This window comes from Neophocaena asiaeorientalis, unplaced genomic scaffold, assembly GCF_003031525.2.
Source record: "Neophocaena asiaeorientalis asiaeorientalis breed wild unplaced genomic scaffold, Neophocaena_asiaeorientalis_V1.1 scaffold540, whole genome shotgun sequence".
Lineage (NCBI taxonomy): Eukaryota > Metazoa > Chordata > Mammalia > Artiodactyla > Phocoenidae > Neophocaena > Neophocaena asiaeorientalis.
In genome coordinates, this window is record NW_020172141.1 from 5,364,950 (window position 1) to 5,377,277 (window position 12,328).

Sequence of the window (12,328 nt, forward strand, 5' to 3'; positions counted from 1 at the left end):
GGGAGGCTGAGGACGCCGGCGGCCGGTGAGAAGCTCCGGTCGCCGGTGAGAAGCTTCGTGCGGCCCGAGTGCGCAGCGTGCGGTCCCTCCGCTCGGTGTTCCCCGCGCTCAGTTCTCGCGCGGTCGTTCTCCCAGGCCCCCGCACGATGTGGAGGAGCTGCCTCCGGCTGCGGGGCGGGGGTCGCCACCTCCTGAACTGCCCCCGGGGTGGCCTCACCGCCTCCACGGGGCTGGGGCCAAAACCCCCGGCCCACGCCCGGGCCTACGCGCCCCCAGCAGGTGAGGGAGGCCAGGGCGGAGCAGGCTGAGGAGTTGGCCGTACAGGGTCACAGGTCGGAAGGGAAGCCCCGGCAAGGGCAGGGACCGCCCCAGGGCGCACGCGCGTCGTTTTCTTTAGCACGTGTGGCTTTTTTCTCTTCTGTTAGGAAAGCAGAAGTCATCCTTGTTTTCAGGCGGGGAAATTCGGGTTCTGGGTCGGGATTGCCCCAATGGAGAAGAGCAAACTCTGAGAGGTTTGCGGGGTAAAGGCCGGTCTGCCGGGCTGCTTTCTGTGTCCCCGCGACCCGGCACCGAAGGGACCTGGAGCCCGGGCTTTCAGTCTTCCATCCCGGCCGCTGTCTCTGCAGCTGTCCTGACCCTTCCTCCTACTGCCTTCCCACGACCCCTGCCATCTGCTAAGGAGTTAACACCCCGTGCCTCTTCCTCCCCTTCCGACTCAGATGAGGCTTAGGAGAAGGTAGTGGCTCTTTCGTTGCTTCTGGGGAGAGGTTTTAGGGGTAAGAGTGGGAGTGACTCCGTTGAGTGAAGATAGTAAAGCTCTCCTTCCAGTCACTCAGTATTGATGTGCTGAGGGCGGGAGGCACCGTTGTCTTCAAGAGAGACGTAGCCTCTACCTAGGTGATGTTCAGTGTCGAGTGCAGAAGGTTATAACACCCTGGTTAAACAATAGCCTATATCCTGTGTGAGGAAGGTACAAAGAAGCACCTATTCCCATCTTGGGGGTTTTGAGGGTCTGGAAAGGGTCTTGGGTGAAAGGACATTTAAGCTGAGTCTTGACAGACGAGAAGGAGCTCGGTGTAGAGGAGCAGGGAGGGTGGAACGCGGGCGGCTGGAACACGTCCAGAGGTGGCAGCGGGTGAGGGAGCTCGCTGTGACACTGCCTGCTTTAGGAAATCTAGAGCTCCACAGGCAGCTTGGCATCGTGGCAGAAGCACATAACTGGGGTCTGATGCTGCTGAACCAGGAGCTGTGTGATCTTAGGCATGTGACTGCTTCGTTTAGACATCATTTTCGTCTGTGAGTTGAAGGGCTAGGTTGTCTCTGAGCGCCCTTCTGTTCCATAATTTTATACAAATAGGGAAGAGGAATGGATGTAGCAGGGAGCAGAGAACTCACCTGTCAGGGCCCAGGTGAAGGGCCTGGAGGTGATCCATGAAGAGCCAGTAAAGGGGAAGAAGGAAGGGCATCTGTGACCGTGTGATTTATGATGAGATGATGAGAAGATGAGATGTACACATCTCCTAAAACCCTTGTAGCTTACTAAGTAATGAGAGCTATGGGAGAATCTTTTGTTAAAATAGTCGGTCTTCTGTCCTAAAAGAGCTCCAGAGTGATAAAGGTGAAAGGAGGGTCTTATTACTCATAACAAGCCCCTTTCAACCACACCTGAGTGTATGTTAACGAGGTGACTTTTTCCTTAGGGAAAGCCCCTAAGGATGGCTGCTGATTGCCAGGGGAACCAAACACACTTGATTAGAGGGTTGGAAGTTTCAGCCCCACCCTCTGACCTCTGGGAAAGGGAGAGGGACTGGAGATTGAATGGAGGTTGATCACTAATTACCTGTGATTTAATCATGCCTGTGCAATGAAGCCTCCATAAAACCCCTGAACTATGGGGTTTGGAGAGCCTCAAGGTTGGGGAACACGTGGAGATGCAGGGAGGGTGCCCAGAGAGAGCATGGAAACTCGGCACCCTTTCCTCCATACCTTGCCCCACGCATCTCCTCCATTTGCCTGTCCCCGAGTTGTATCCTTTTGTAGTAAACTGGTACTCTAGTAAGCAAACTGTTCTCCTAAGTTCCATCAACTGCTCTAGCAAGCTATCGTGCAGGACATAACTCTTGTAAGACTGAGTCCTTAATCTGTGGGATCCTGCGCTGTCTCCAGGCGGGTAGTGTCAGAATTGAGTCAATTGTAAGACACTCAGCTGGTGTCTCAGAGTTGATCAGTGGTATCCGATCGGTAGGGATCCCTAACCCTAACCGCCCCCCCTCCACGTTTGGAGCATAGTATCTGTGTGAGTGTGTAAAGGAAAACGGGAGCGTTGTTTTTCCTTTACAGCACCCCAGGGAGGCAGCACACGAGCGAAGGGGACACGTTCAGGAATTCCCTTAAGTTTCCTCAATCAGAGGGTTCATCCAGTTGGTGGGTGCCACTTGCCGTCATGGTGGCACTGACCTGCCCCTGTCCCGTTCTACTGCAGACTTGCTAGCTTCGGCTCTTGGTAGGTAGTCAAACGTGGAGGAAGATAAGAGTGGGTGAAAGAGTGCCGAGCAGTGGGACGGAGCGTCTCGCACCGACCTGAGCGCTCTGCTTTTCCGACCTGAGCGTCTGTGCGTCTTTGGAGGAGTGGAAGGTTAAACCCAAGTGGTGGCTTCTCCGTGAAGACTTGGAGAGGCAAGTAGATTGAACTTGGCTCCTTAGGGACAGCTGTGCCATTGAAGGTTGTCGGAAGGCAAGGAGGGGGTTAGGAGAGGGTCACCGGGCTGTGTGGCGTCCAGCCCCGTACCAGCTGTCGGAGCCGTCAGCCGCTTAGAGGGGAAGGTGTTCGGAGAGGCTGCCTGTCCAGCTGAGGACGACACCGGTGAGGGCAAGGCTGGGGGTCTCCTCTGTTTACAAGTTGTCTGTCGCCTGCACAAGTGGTTTAGCTTCTCAGTCTCTGCCCCGTCTTCGGAGGCTGCTTGTGCTGGGTTGAGGCAGATGCTGTAGATAAGGAGGCCGGCCTGCCACCTGTTTTTGTTAATAAAGGTTTATTGGAACCCAGCCCTGCTCATTCACTGACATGCATCTAGGGCTGCTTTCACCACAGTGCAGAGTTGGCTGGCTGCACCAGAGACTGGATGGCCTGCAAAGCCTGAAATACTTTATTTGGCTCTTGGCAGAAGTGTGCCAGCCCCTGCTCTGGATGCTAGAACAATTTGGAAAAGAGGTGCGTTGAAGGATTTTTTGACAGCTTTATTGAGATGTGATGCACTTACATTTCACTCACTGAAAGTGTACAACTCAGTGGTTTTCAGTATACCCAAAGGGGTTGTGCAGCCATCGATTCTAGAACATTCTTATCACCCCAAAGAATCCCTGTACCCGTTAGCTACCGCTCTCCGAGTACCCCCTCAGTGCCTCCAGGCCTAGACAGCCACTGCTTTATTCTCTGTGTCTGTAGATTTCCCTAGTTTGGATATTTCATATAAATGGAATGTGGTTTTTTTGACTGGCTTTTTTTCATTCAGCATGTTTTCAAGGTTTATCCCAGGGGTGACATGTGTCAGTACTCCATTCTCTTTCACAGCTGATAACATTCCGTTGTAGGGACACACCATGTCTTATTTATGCAGTCATCCATTGGTGAACGTTTGGGTGGTTTCCATCTTTTGGTGTTCTGAATGCCTCTGTAAACACTTGAGTACAGGTTTTTGTGTGGGCATATGTTTTCGTTTCTCACAGGCAGGTAGGTATCTAAGAGTAGAACTGCTGGATCAAATGGTACCTAACTTTCTGAGGAACTGCCACCCTGCTTTCCAAGGTGGCATTTCCACCAGCAATGTATGAAGGTCCCAGTTTCTCAACCTCCTTCCCAACATCTGTCTTTTTGGTCATAGCCATCCTAGTGGGTGTGAAGTGGTGTGTCGGGGCTTTGCTTTGCATTCCCCTGATGATGAATGATGTCAAACATCTTTTCGTGTGCTTTTTGGACACTTGTACATTTTCTTTGGAGAAATGTCTATTCAGATCCTTTGACCATTTCTTAGTTGGGTTGTCTTTTTATTATTGAATTGCAAAAGTTCTTTATATAGCTGGCCCAAAGAATTCTGAAACTTGAAAACGCTCTGTCACAGCCGCCCCAGGATTATGGGTAGAGGGACCCCGAGTCAGAATCTAACTTTAAGGCTTAAGGCCCGCCAGGTGGCACTGTTTAGAAAGAGAAAGGTATTGAGGCAGCTCTGGGAAGGCACGTCCGCTGTTCCTGGTGCACCGTGGTGGTTGCAGTTCTGAGGCTTTGAGTCTTTCCAAAGGAAAGGCCAGCCCGGAAATTAAGGCTGGTAGAAGGATCACTCACTGGTCTGTGAAGCCTGGGACAGGAGGAGGAGTGTCCGGGGAAGTGACACAGAAAATCGCCTGTTTCTTTCTACGTATTGAAGCAGCCTCGCAGGAGAAAGGGAGCCAGTGGACATTGATTTCCAGTTCCGCACTCTTCACAGGAGCAGCTCGTTAATGTTCTCCGCTCATATAGCCTGGTTTCTTGTGGCAGCTTTTAAAATTCAATGCTTTTTCACATACCCATTTCTTTGTATCTACATAGTCCTTAAAATTGTCACTTAAAAGGCACCAAGTGTGGTTTTGCCACAGAAACAGACGTTCTGTAAAGGGAGTGATTCATACTCAAAATAGACCTGTTCTGTGTGATCCTACAAGACTAGCCTGTCTCCTGCCTGTAAGGATGGGGTTTCCATTGCTGGTAGCTCGCCCTCTGTCACTGAGGATATGGGTGCTTCACAGGCTCCTAATCTCATGACTTGTCTTATGAGACCCAAGACCTTGGAGGGTCCAGGGAGAAAACCTCCATCTTTTGACATTGTTGGGGAGCATGGATCCCGCCAAGTGAATTTTCCAGATCCTGGTCTCGTTGCCTGTGTGAACCCCCTACTTGGCTCCCCCACCCTCCTCGCTGGGACCTGCCGGCCTCCTCCCCAGATGTGGGCCTCTGCAGCCATCGTGGGCGCACACACACACACACACACACACTCACACTCTGAAAGCCATCAGCACGGTTGGGCCTGCCCTGCTCTTCTGCAGCTCTCAGGTGCCATCTGGCTGCTTGGACGTCTTCCTTTGGCCCAGAGGAGATAAGTCTTCTTGGGTTTAGTGTCCGTCTACCCACGAGACAGTACATGCCTCGAGGGCAGGGTTGCTTTGAGTCCTGCCCTGGAAGGGGGTTAGTCATCACCAAGTTTGCTCCAAGACTGGAGTTTGCCCTCCCCTCAGCGCAGCCCTGAACCCACCTGGCCGGCATCTCTGATCAGCACAGAGGTGGAATTGGCCAGGACAGAGGAGGGGGGCAGAGGTAAGAAGACCCCCTCGTGGGAGACATCGCTGTCCCGGCAGCTTTGGGAGGTTCAGCCTGTGCCGTCAGTCTCTGCTCCGTCCTTTCTTTGACCGCCAGGTCTCTTGGGCCCATTCCCCATGGCCGTGTGGGGCGTGTGGCAGAATGCTCTCTGCCACATCCTTGGGGGGGGGGGTCCCTCCCCCAGGGATGAGTCAGCCTTCAGATCCCCCCACCCCCCACTTCCTGCCTGGTCTGGCTTTGGACTCGCTGCCCAGCCAGGCGCTGGAGAACATGCTGGACATCGTCTGGGCACCCCGACCGAGGCCTCCAGACAGATGCAGGGGCCTCCAGTCTCGTGTCGGCGGGGCTACTGCCCCTAGCCTCTTACTCAGAAGCCACTGATCCATGTGGAGTGGGGAGACCCTTGGGTGCTGTGTGGAAGTCGGGGTGGTCAGTCAGAATCAGTGGTGGTACAGGTTCCTTCTGAGTCTCCACAGCATTTTAAACTGTGCTTTTGAAAAATCTTCCCAGCAGAAAGGAAGAGGTTCTATCAGAATGTCAGCATCTCACAGGGTGAAGGTGAGTGTCTGGATTTTTCACTGCCTCTTTTGTTTCTGTGAATGGGTGGAAACACTTTTCACCTCCAGCCAGCTCCTCGGTAAGCTTGACCTTGGCGCTCTCGTCGGGTGTGTTTCTGTAAGCCACCCACCCCCCAGAAGGATCTCGGGGCGTCTTTGCACCGAATCAAGTAGCTAAATATAGGGGTGGTCACTCGATTCTGCTTATTAGCCCCTGAGAGGTTTTCACCTGTTCTTTCAAGCTGGCTTTGAGATCAATCTGGACCACAGGAAGCTGAGGACTCCCCAAGCCAAGCTCTTCACCGTCCCCAGCGAGGCCCTGGCCGTCGCTGTGGCCACTGAGTGGGACTCCCAGCAGGACACCATCAAGACATACACCATGCACCTGGTAATAGGTCGCAGCCCGTGCCCGAGGCTGCCATGGGCTTCGTGGGGCACCGGGCAGAATTAGGGATCCTCTCCCGATTTCGATAAGGCCCTGGGGGCTGTGGGCACCCACCCCACCCCCACCCCCAGGGCCTGGTTCCTCCCTGGGTCTCGGGACACAATCCTTCCCTGGCTGCCAGCTCTCTTATTTCCCTCTGGGGCAGCCGTTCCTTTGTTTTGTCAGCTCTGAGGGTCTGTGATGGTCTGGGTCATGTGCTGGTCATGGACATGCTGGTCATGCTTGCTGTCCATCTCCTCAGCAGCACGTAGCCAGCCTGGCCTCAGCTCAGTTCGCACTCAGCAGGGTTGGTGGCGGTGCAGACCCTCCCTGAGAAGCTGGCCTCCCTGAGGCCCTAGAGGAGCAGCTGGGGAGAGGCCCACTTGGTCACCTTGGGCAACTTGCCGCCCCTTGGGCAAGGTCCCCACCCTGAAAAGTGGGTGGTGGTCAGGATGGGACCAGACGATGTGTCGAGAGTCTGTGCTTCCCGGCACATGGACCCAGGCCCCAGGCAGGCTTCTCAGCCTCTCTGCCCGCGTGCCAGCTCCCCTGGAGTGTCCAGGGAACAGGGGACACGGGCTGCAGACGGAGCCTTCGGGTAGCTCAGCAGCCTGTGGGCCACAAGGCAGATCTGGAAAAACCGTCCTGCCCCTGGGTTGGCTGGCTTGTCCCCTGCTTTCTGAGGCGTCGGGGAGTTGGCGGGTGAGCTTCTCAGCCGGATCCAGGAATGCCTCCACGTTGCCTTCGCTGGACCTGATCTCCCTGGGCCTGGCTTCCCACGTCTCTGTAACGGTTACAGTGATAGAACCTCCTGGAAAGGGTTGTGGTGAGGATTGAATTAAACACTGCAGAGCCTGGTAGTACAGAGACTGAGACCTTGGGGGAGTTCATTGTTCCTGGGGCCTGGGCAGTGTCCTCGGGGCTGGCTGTGCTGACGGGCTCTCTCTCTGCCTTTGATCCAGACCACACTGTGCAACACGTCTCTAGACAACCCGACCCAGCGAGACAAGGACCAGCTCATCTGGGCAGCCGTAAAGTTCCTGGACACTGACACCGTCTGGTAATGGACGTGCGGGCAGCCTCCCCGGGGCCTGAGCGAGTCCCTCAGGCTGTTTGCCTGGAGCCTTCTCAGTGGAGGAGAGGGCAGGCCCTTACCTCCTCAGCACTAAGCTGCTCTGCAGACCCCAGGCGGGAGGGCACGGGCTGCCCCAGCGTCGGGCCGGCCCTCTCCCACAGCCAGCAGCTGTCCCCTGGCCTGGGGCGGGATAGGCTAGTGGCCTCTGCAGCTCTCTCAGGCTCCAGGACCCAGGGGGTCATGTCCGGCCACCGCACGTTCTCACGTAGGTCGCCTGCTTCTCACTTGTCCGCTGGGTCACGGATGGCCCGACCTTGGCATCCAGCGGCCAGCCTCCTCGTCTGCATCCTCCCTGCGCCTGGGTTCTCTCGCGGGTGGGTCGGGGATGTTGACAGGAAGTGGAAGGAATAACCGAGCATCCCCACGTCTGCCGCCCGAATGCTCCGACACCCGGGTACCTCCAGGATGGCACATGAAATCGGCACTGGGGCGAGGGGACAGAGGTGTCCCTGCAGAGGCCGCTGGTACTGCTGGTGGAAAGTCCGCGCTGTTTGCGTTAGGGACCGTTTGGTTACAGGGAAGAGTACCCTTCCAGCCCAGCTCAGAGAAGGGGGTTTTCTTGGAGACCATCCCAGTACTGAGAGCAGTTGCGGTTGGGAGCCCCCTCTGCCCTGGGGGCCACTCCTCTCCCCTGGGCAGCCGCCTCCCCGCACCTTCGTGACCTCCCTGCCACTTCTGCTCACACCGGCCTGGCCTCCCCGGCACCCCCAGGCTTCCATCCCAGGAGGCCTTGCAGCTCAGCTCCCCTCAGCTGACCTCATCTCTGTCTCTTGGTCAGAACAGTGGTGTGGCCTGGCGTCGGTGGTGCCGGGCAGGGCCGCTGGCGGCTGCATCTGTGGCTGGGAGGCACGTGGGCAGACAGGCAGCTGGCCCGTGGCCGGGGCGCCGCCTCTTGGGAGGGGCTGGCAGGCAGGATGAGTGACCGAGCTTCTGGCGCAGCATCCTGGGACCAAGGGGGTGTGGGTCTGGGGACAGTGTTAGTGTTGAGGGCAGCACCAGGACAGCACTGCAAGCAGTGACCTGTCGATAACTGGGGGTGTTCGGGACGGTGGGTCTCAAAGTCAAACTTACGCAGAACCCCTGGAGGGCTTGTGAAGCTGCAGGCTGCTGGTCTCCACCCCCAGAGGGTGGGGCCTGAGGATGCGCATTTCCAGCAAGGTCCAGGGTGAGCCCTGGGCCACACTTTGAGAACCACTGCTTTAGGGGAAAGGCGTGGGGGCGGGGGTAGGGGGTGGAGAGGTCTGCTGTTGCGTTTTGTGTATCTGTGTCTGTCGCTGGATGAAAGAATTGTACTTTTTTATTAATGGAGGTGCTTTTGCACTGAATTAGCTGCAGGGTGGAAGAACCAGAGACGCTGGTGGAGCTGCAGAGGAACGAGTGGGACCCAGTCATAGGCTGGGCCGAGAGGAGGTGAGCCGCTCAGCGCTGGGCAGGCCAGGGTCCAGGCCATGCTGGACAGCCGAGGCCCTGAGCTGGTCAGCGTTCTGAGTTCAGAGCACCCAGGGGACTCAGGACAGGGCCACCTTGGGGGAAAATGCTGTTCAGTGCTTCTTCCCCCATTGGCTGTGTGACCTTGGGCTAGTGACTTGATCTCTCTGAGCTCCCTTGTCTGTGAGTGAGGCTCATAATCCCTCCCTTCCCAGGGTGTTGGGAGGTGTACGCGAAGTGGTGCACCCTGCTTGGCACACACTGAATGCTCGCATTGGCAGATACCGCCCTGCTCGTTGTCACAGTTGCTGTACAGTCGTATACACAATCACAAAGCAGCGTGTGTGATCCTCACACATGGAGAAAAGTCTGGACAGGTGAACCTGTGGGGGGGAGGTTTCCAGGGATTGATGATGCCCAGTGCTTTTTCTTGGCAGGAAGACTCTCGTGCAGAATTGAACAGGCCATTGATATGGCACAGTTGATTCAGTTTCATTTCATTCCCAGGGGATTCGCAAAGGGCTCTGACCCTGTGCTCCCTTGACCACAGTATTTTGTAAGTGTGCGTACATGGAGTGGTTTTGGCATAGCGTTTTTTATCTGTACACATTTCCTGAGCACCCACGATGTGTCGGCATCCTTGGGTTTTGTAGTAAGAGGCATAGCCAGTGTGCTGAAGGATCAGATAGAACCGAACGACTAGATGCCACGTGAGAACTGCAAAGATGCGATGCCATTTTGGAGTGCAGTGAAATGGAGCAGTAGTTTGGTGCCTGCAGGCCTTTGCTGTGGTACAGAATTGTCAGCTTTTTGTGGCAGTTGAAATTTCTCACCCGTAGCAGATTACAGGAAAACGTGGCCGCTTCCTGTGTTCCATTTGTACTATTGGAAATTTCGGAAAGACTGTTTCTAAACCAATAGGAAAAATCAGTGATATGTGAGAGGAAATTACAAAAATTGCTTTTATTCCATTGTTTTTTCCTGCATTTTTTTTTCCTGCATTTTATGTAGTTAAGATTGTTCTTGAAAATGTGTCGTTCTTGAAGCTAGCTCGTGTCCCAGACTAAAAACAGTGCCTTGTGTATGGTAGAGGCTTAATAAATGTGTGAAAAAATGATTGCCTGATACAGGACATACACAACTATTGTAAAGAAAACAATATTTAAAAGAAGTCTTTTATGGCTCATATGTGAGGACTTTTCTGCAAAGGTTTGAAACGCAGGCAGCCCATAGTTCTGATGGACGTTCAGGCCAATGAATTCGAGTTTCAGGAGCTATAAGTGACCCCCTGCTTCCTGACTTGCCAACTCTGCCTCCATCCAGAGCTGTTTCTTGCCCTCTGCTCTTGGTGACAGAAGGTTACTAGGTCAGGAGGCCACTGACTGCAGCGGCAGGTGCTGTCCGTATTCCCAGCTGGCCCCTGAAGGGGCACACGTGTGCTCAGCAGGCTGGGGCTCTGCTTCTGGGCAGAAGCTGGGCTGCACAGCAGGACGGACAGACATGCAGCCTCTTCCTTTTAGATACGGCGTGAAGATCGGCTCCTCCACCAGCATCGTGGGGCCCAGCATCCCAGCCCGGACTCGGGAGGTGCTGGTCAGCCACCTGGCCTCTTACAACACGTGGGCCCTACAAGGTGCGTGGTGCTTCCTGTTGGCCAGGGAGGACGGGCTGGGGGTGGAGGGCTGTCATGCTAACCTGTCCCCTGGTCCACAGGCTAGCAGGTTCATACCCTCTCTGGGGGACGTGGCTCTCCCCTTGTCAGGAGTCTCCATTCAGGTCTCCCTGGCCTGGCTCGGATCACGGGGTGGAGTGCTCGCTCTGACGGGCCAGGGCCCGCCCCAGGCAGGAGCAGAGCAGGGATCCCCGAGGGAGAGCAGAGCGCCCCTTGAGAAGTGTGGCGAAGGCTCTGTCCCCCGCCTGGCGACTGCCCCGTGTGGGACGGGGGCCCCGGGTCCTGACCTGGCTGTGTCCCTGCAGGGATTGAGTTTGTGGTGAGCCAGCTCAAGTCCATGGTGCTGACCTTGGGCCTGATCGACTTGCACCTGACGGTGGAGCAGGCTGTGCTGCTGTCGCGCCTGGAGGAGGCCTTCCAGGTGAGGCGCAGCCCCAAGGCAGACTCCCCGAAGGGCACCCCGCCGTGTACACCCGGAGCCCGGACGCTAAGGCCCGAGGCAGACTCCCCGAAGGGCACCCCGCCGTGTACACGCGGAGCCCGGACGCTAAGGCCCGTAGAGGTGTCGTCGCATCACAACGGTAGCAAACCACGGCTGTGCTGCTCAGCCCTCCCTCACCGCCTCGCCGCCTCTTCTCAGCACCGTGTCGGGCGAGGGCTCTTGTTTCCCATCTTGCACAGGAGGAATCCGAGGCGCGGGCGACCCCTGAGATGATGCCAGAGGCGGGTCTCGGAGCCCCCCTCTGCGGGTGGAGGTTCAGGCCGGTTCGGGCACAGCTGCAGGCTGGGCCCCTCAAGATGAGCAGGGGCCGCGTGGGTGCTTCTAGAAGGAGGCTGAGCCTGCACACCCGGACGTGCGCACGGCGGGCCCTCGGGGCTGCTGCTTGTGCGCGTTTGGTTCAGGGGGCTCAGAATCGATAAGGCTTTGCTGCACTGCCGTTTGCGTCTTTTAACTCAGAATGATGGTGCTCTCGGCAGTGCCCTTGTCACTTCTCCAGCCTCAGAAGGTTAACTGCTGTTACAACTTGGCTCCTAGCGTGCTGAAAACCCTTTTGTAATGACAGCATTTTCCAAGTTCGTCTAGTCACCCGCTCAGGAAAATGCCAGGGGATAAAACTGCTTCTGTGTTGTGAGAGGCCGGCTACTCTCTGGTGTGAGAAAGGGTTGGACGGGAAGAGGGCGATCTGGGCCTGGAGGCGGCAGCCAGGAAGCCTGGTTTCCAGTCCGGGCTCTACTTTTGGCTGTGGGGTCCGAGCGGGGCCATCGTTCCCTGAACCTCACATTCCACCCACCGCAAAACAGTTCTCTCAGAGTATAAAACGCCCTTCAGATGTTCTGGGCCACCTGAAATGCAGGTAGATCTCGAGTTCCTGGGTGGGGGGCCCACGCCTCTGGGCCCCTGGCCAGGGAGGGGCCCACAGGGTGGGCTGGAGTCGCACTGACAGCCATGCTCAGGACAGGGCTCCTCCTGGAGAGAGTGTCTGCAGCCCTGCCCAGTATAGACATGCCGGCCTCTGCTGCCCCGGCCTCCCCCAGGAGCCCGGCTGCAGCGACCGTGTGGCCCTGGCTGGTTTATTCATCCCCCCCAAAACCAGGGCACTTACAGCCCTGCCCAGTGAGGCAGCTCATGGAGGGTGACACTTTGCAGACTGCCTCACGTCAGCCTCCCCGTGGGAAGGTCAGGCCTCTGGGGGAGATGCACGTGTGGCCGTACCCATGAGCACAGTGCCTGCTCTGCCTGCCCCCCCCCCCCCCCCCCCCCCCCCCC

The 12,328-nt window shown here is 56.5% G+C and overlaps 1 protein-coding gene across 2 annotated transcripts in view; it reads left to right on the forward strand.

Moving 5' to 3' along the window:
* Positions 1–7: 7 nt before the first annotated feature.
* Positions 8–12,328, forward strand: part of ATPAF2 (ATP synthase mitochondrial F1 complex assembly factor 2) — a 12,982-nt gene continuing 661 nt past the window's right edge. Inside the window, exons 1-7 of one of the 2 annotated variants that reach the window (XM_024753194.1) lie at positions 8–279; positions 5,855–5,902; positions 6,144–6,289; positions 7,288–7,385; positions 8,790–8,870; positions 10,409–10,521; positions 10,866–10,981. In XM_024753194.1, coding sequence (XP_024608962.1) covers positions 147–279; positions 5,855–5,902; positions 6,144–6,289; positions 7,288–7,385; positions 8,790–8,870; positions 10,409–10,521; positions 10,866–10,981 — 735 coding nt within the window. In that variant the 5' untranslated portion in view covers positions 8–146. The remainder of the gene's footprint in view (positions 280–5,854; positions 5,903–6,143; positions 6,290–7,287; positions 7,386–8,789; positions 8,871–10,408; positions 10,522–10,865; positions 10,982–12,328) is intronic. The other variant, XM_024753204.1, reaches the window with a different exon arrangement.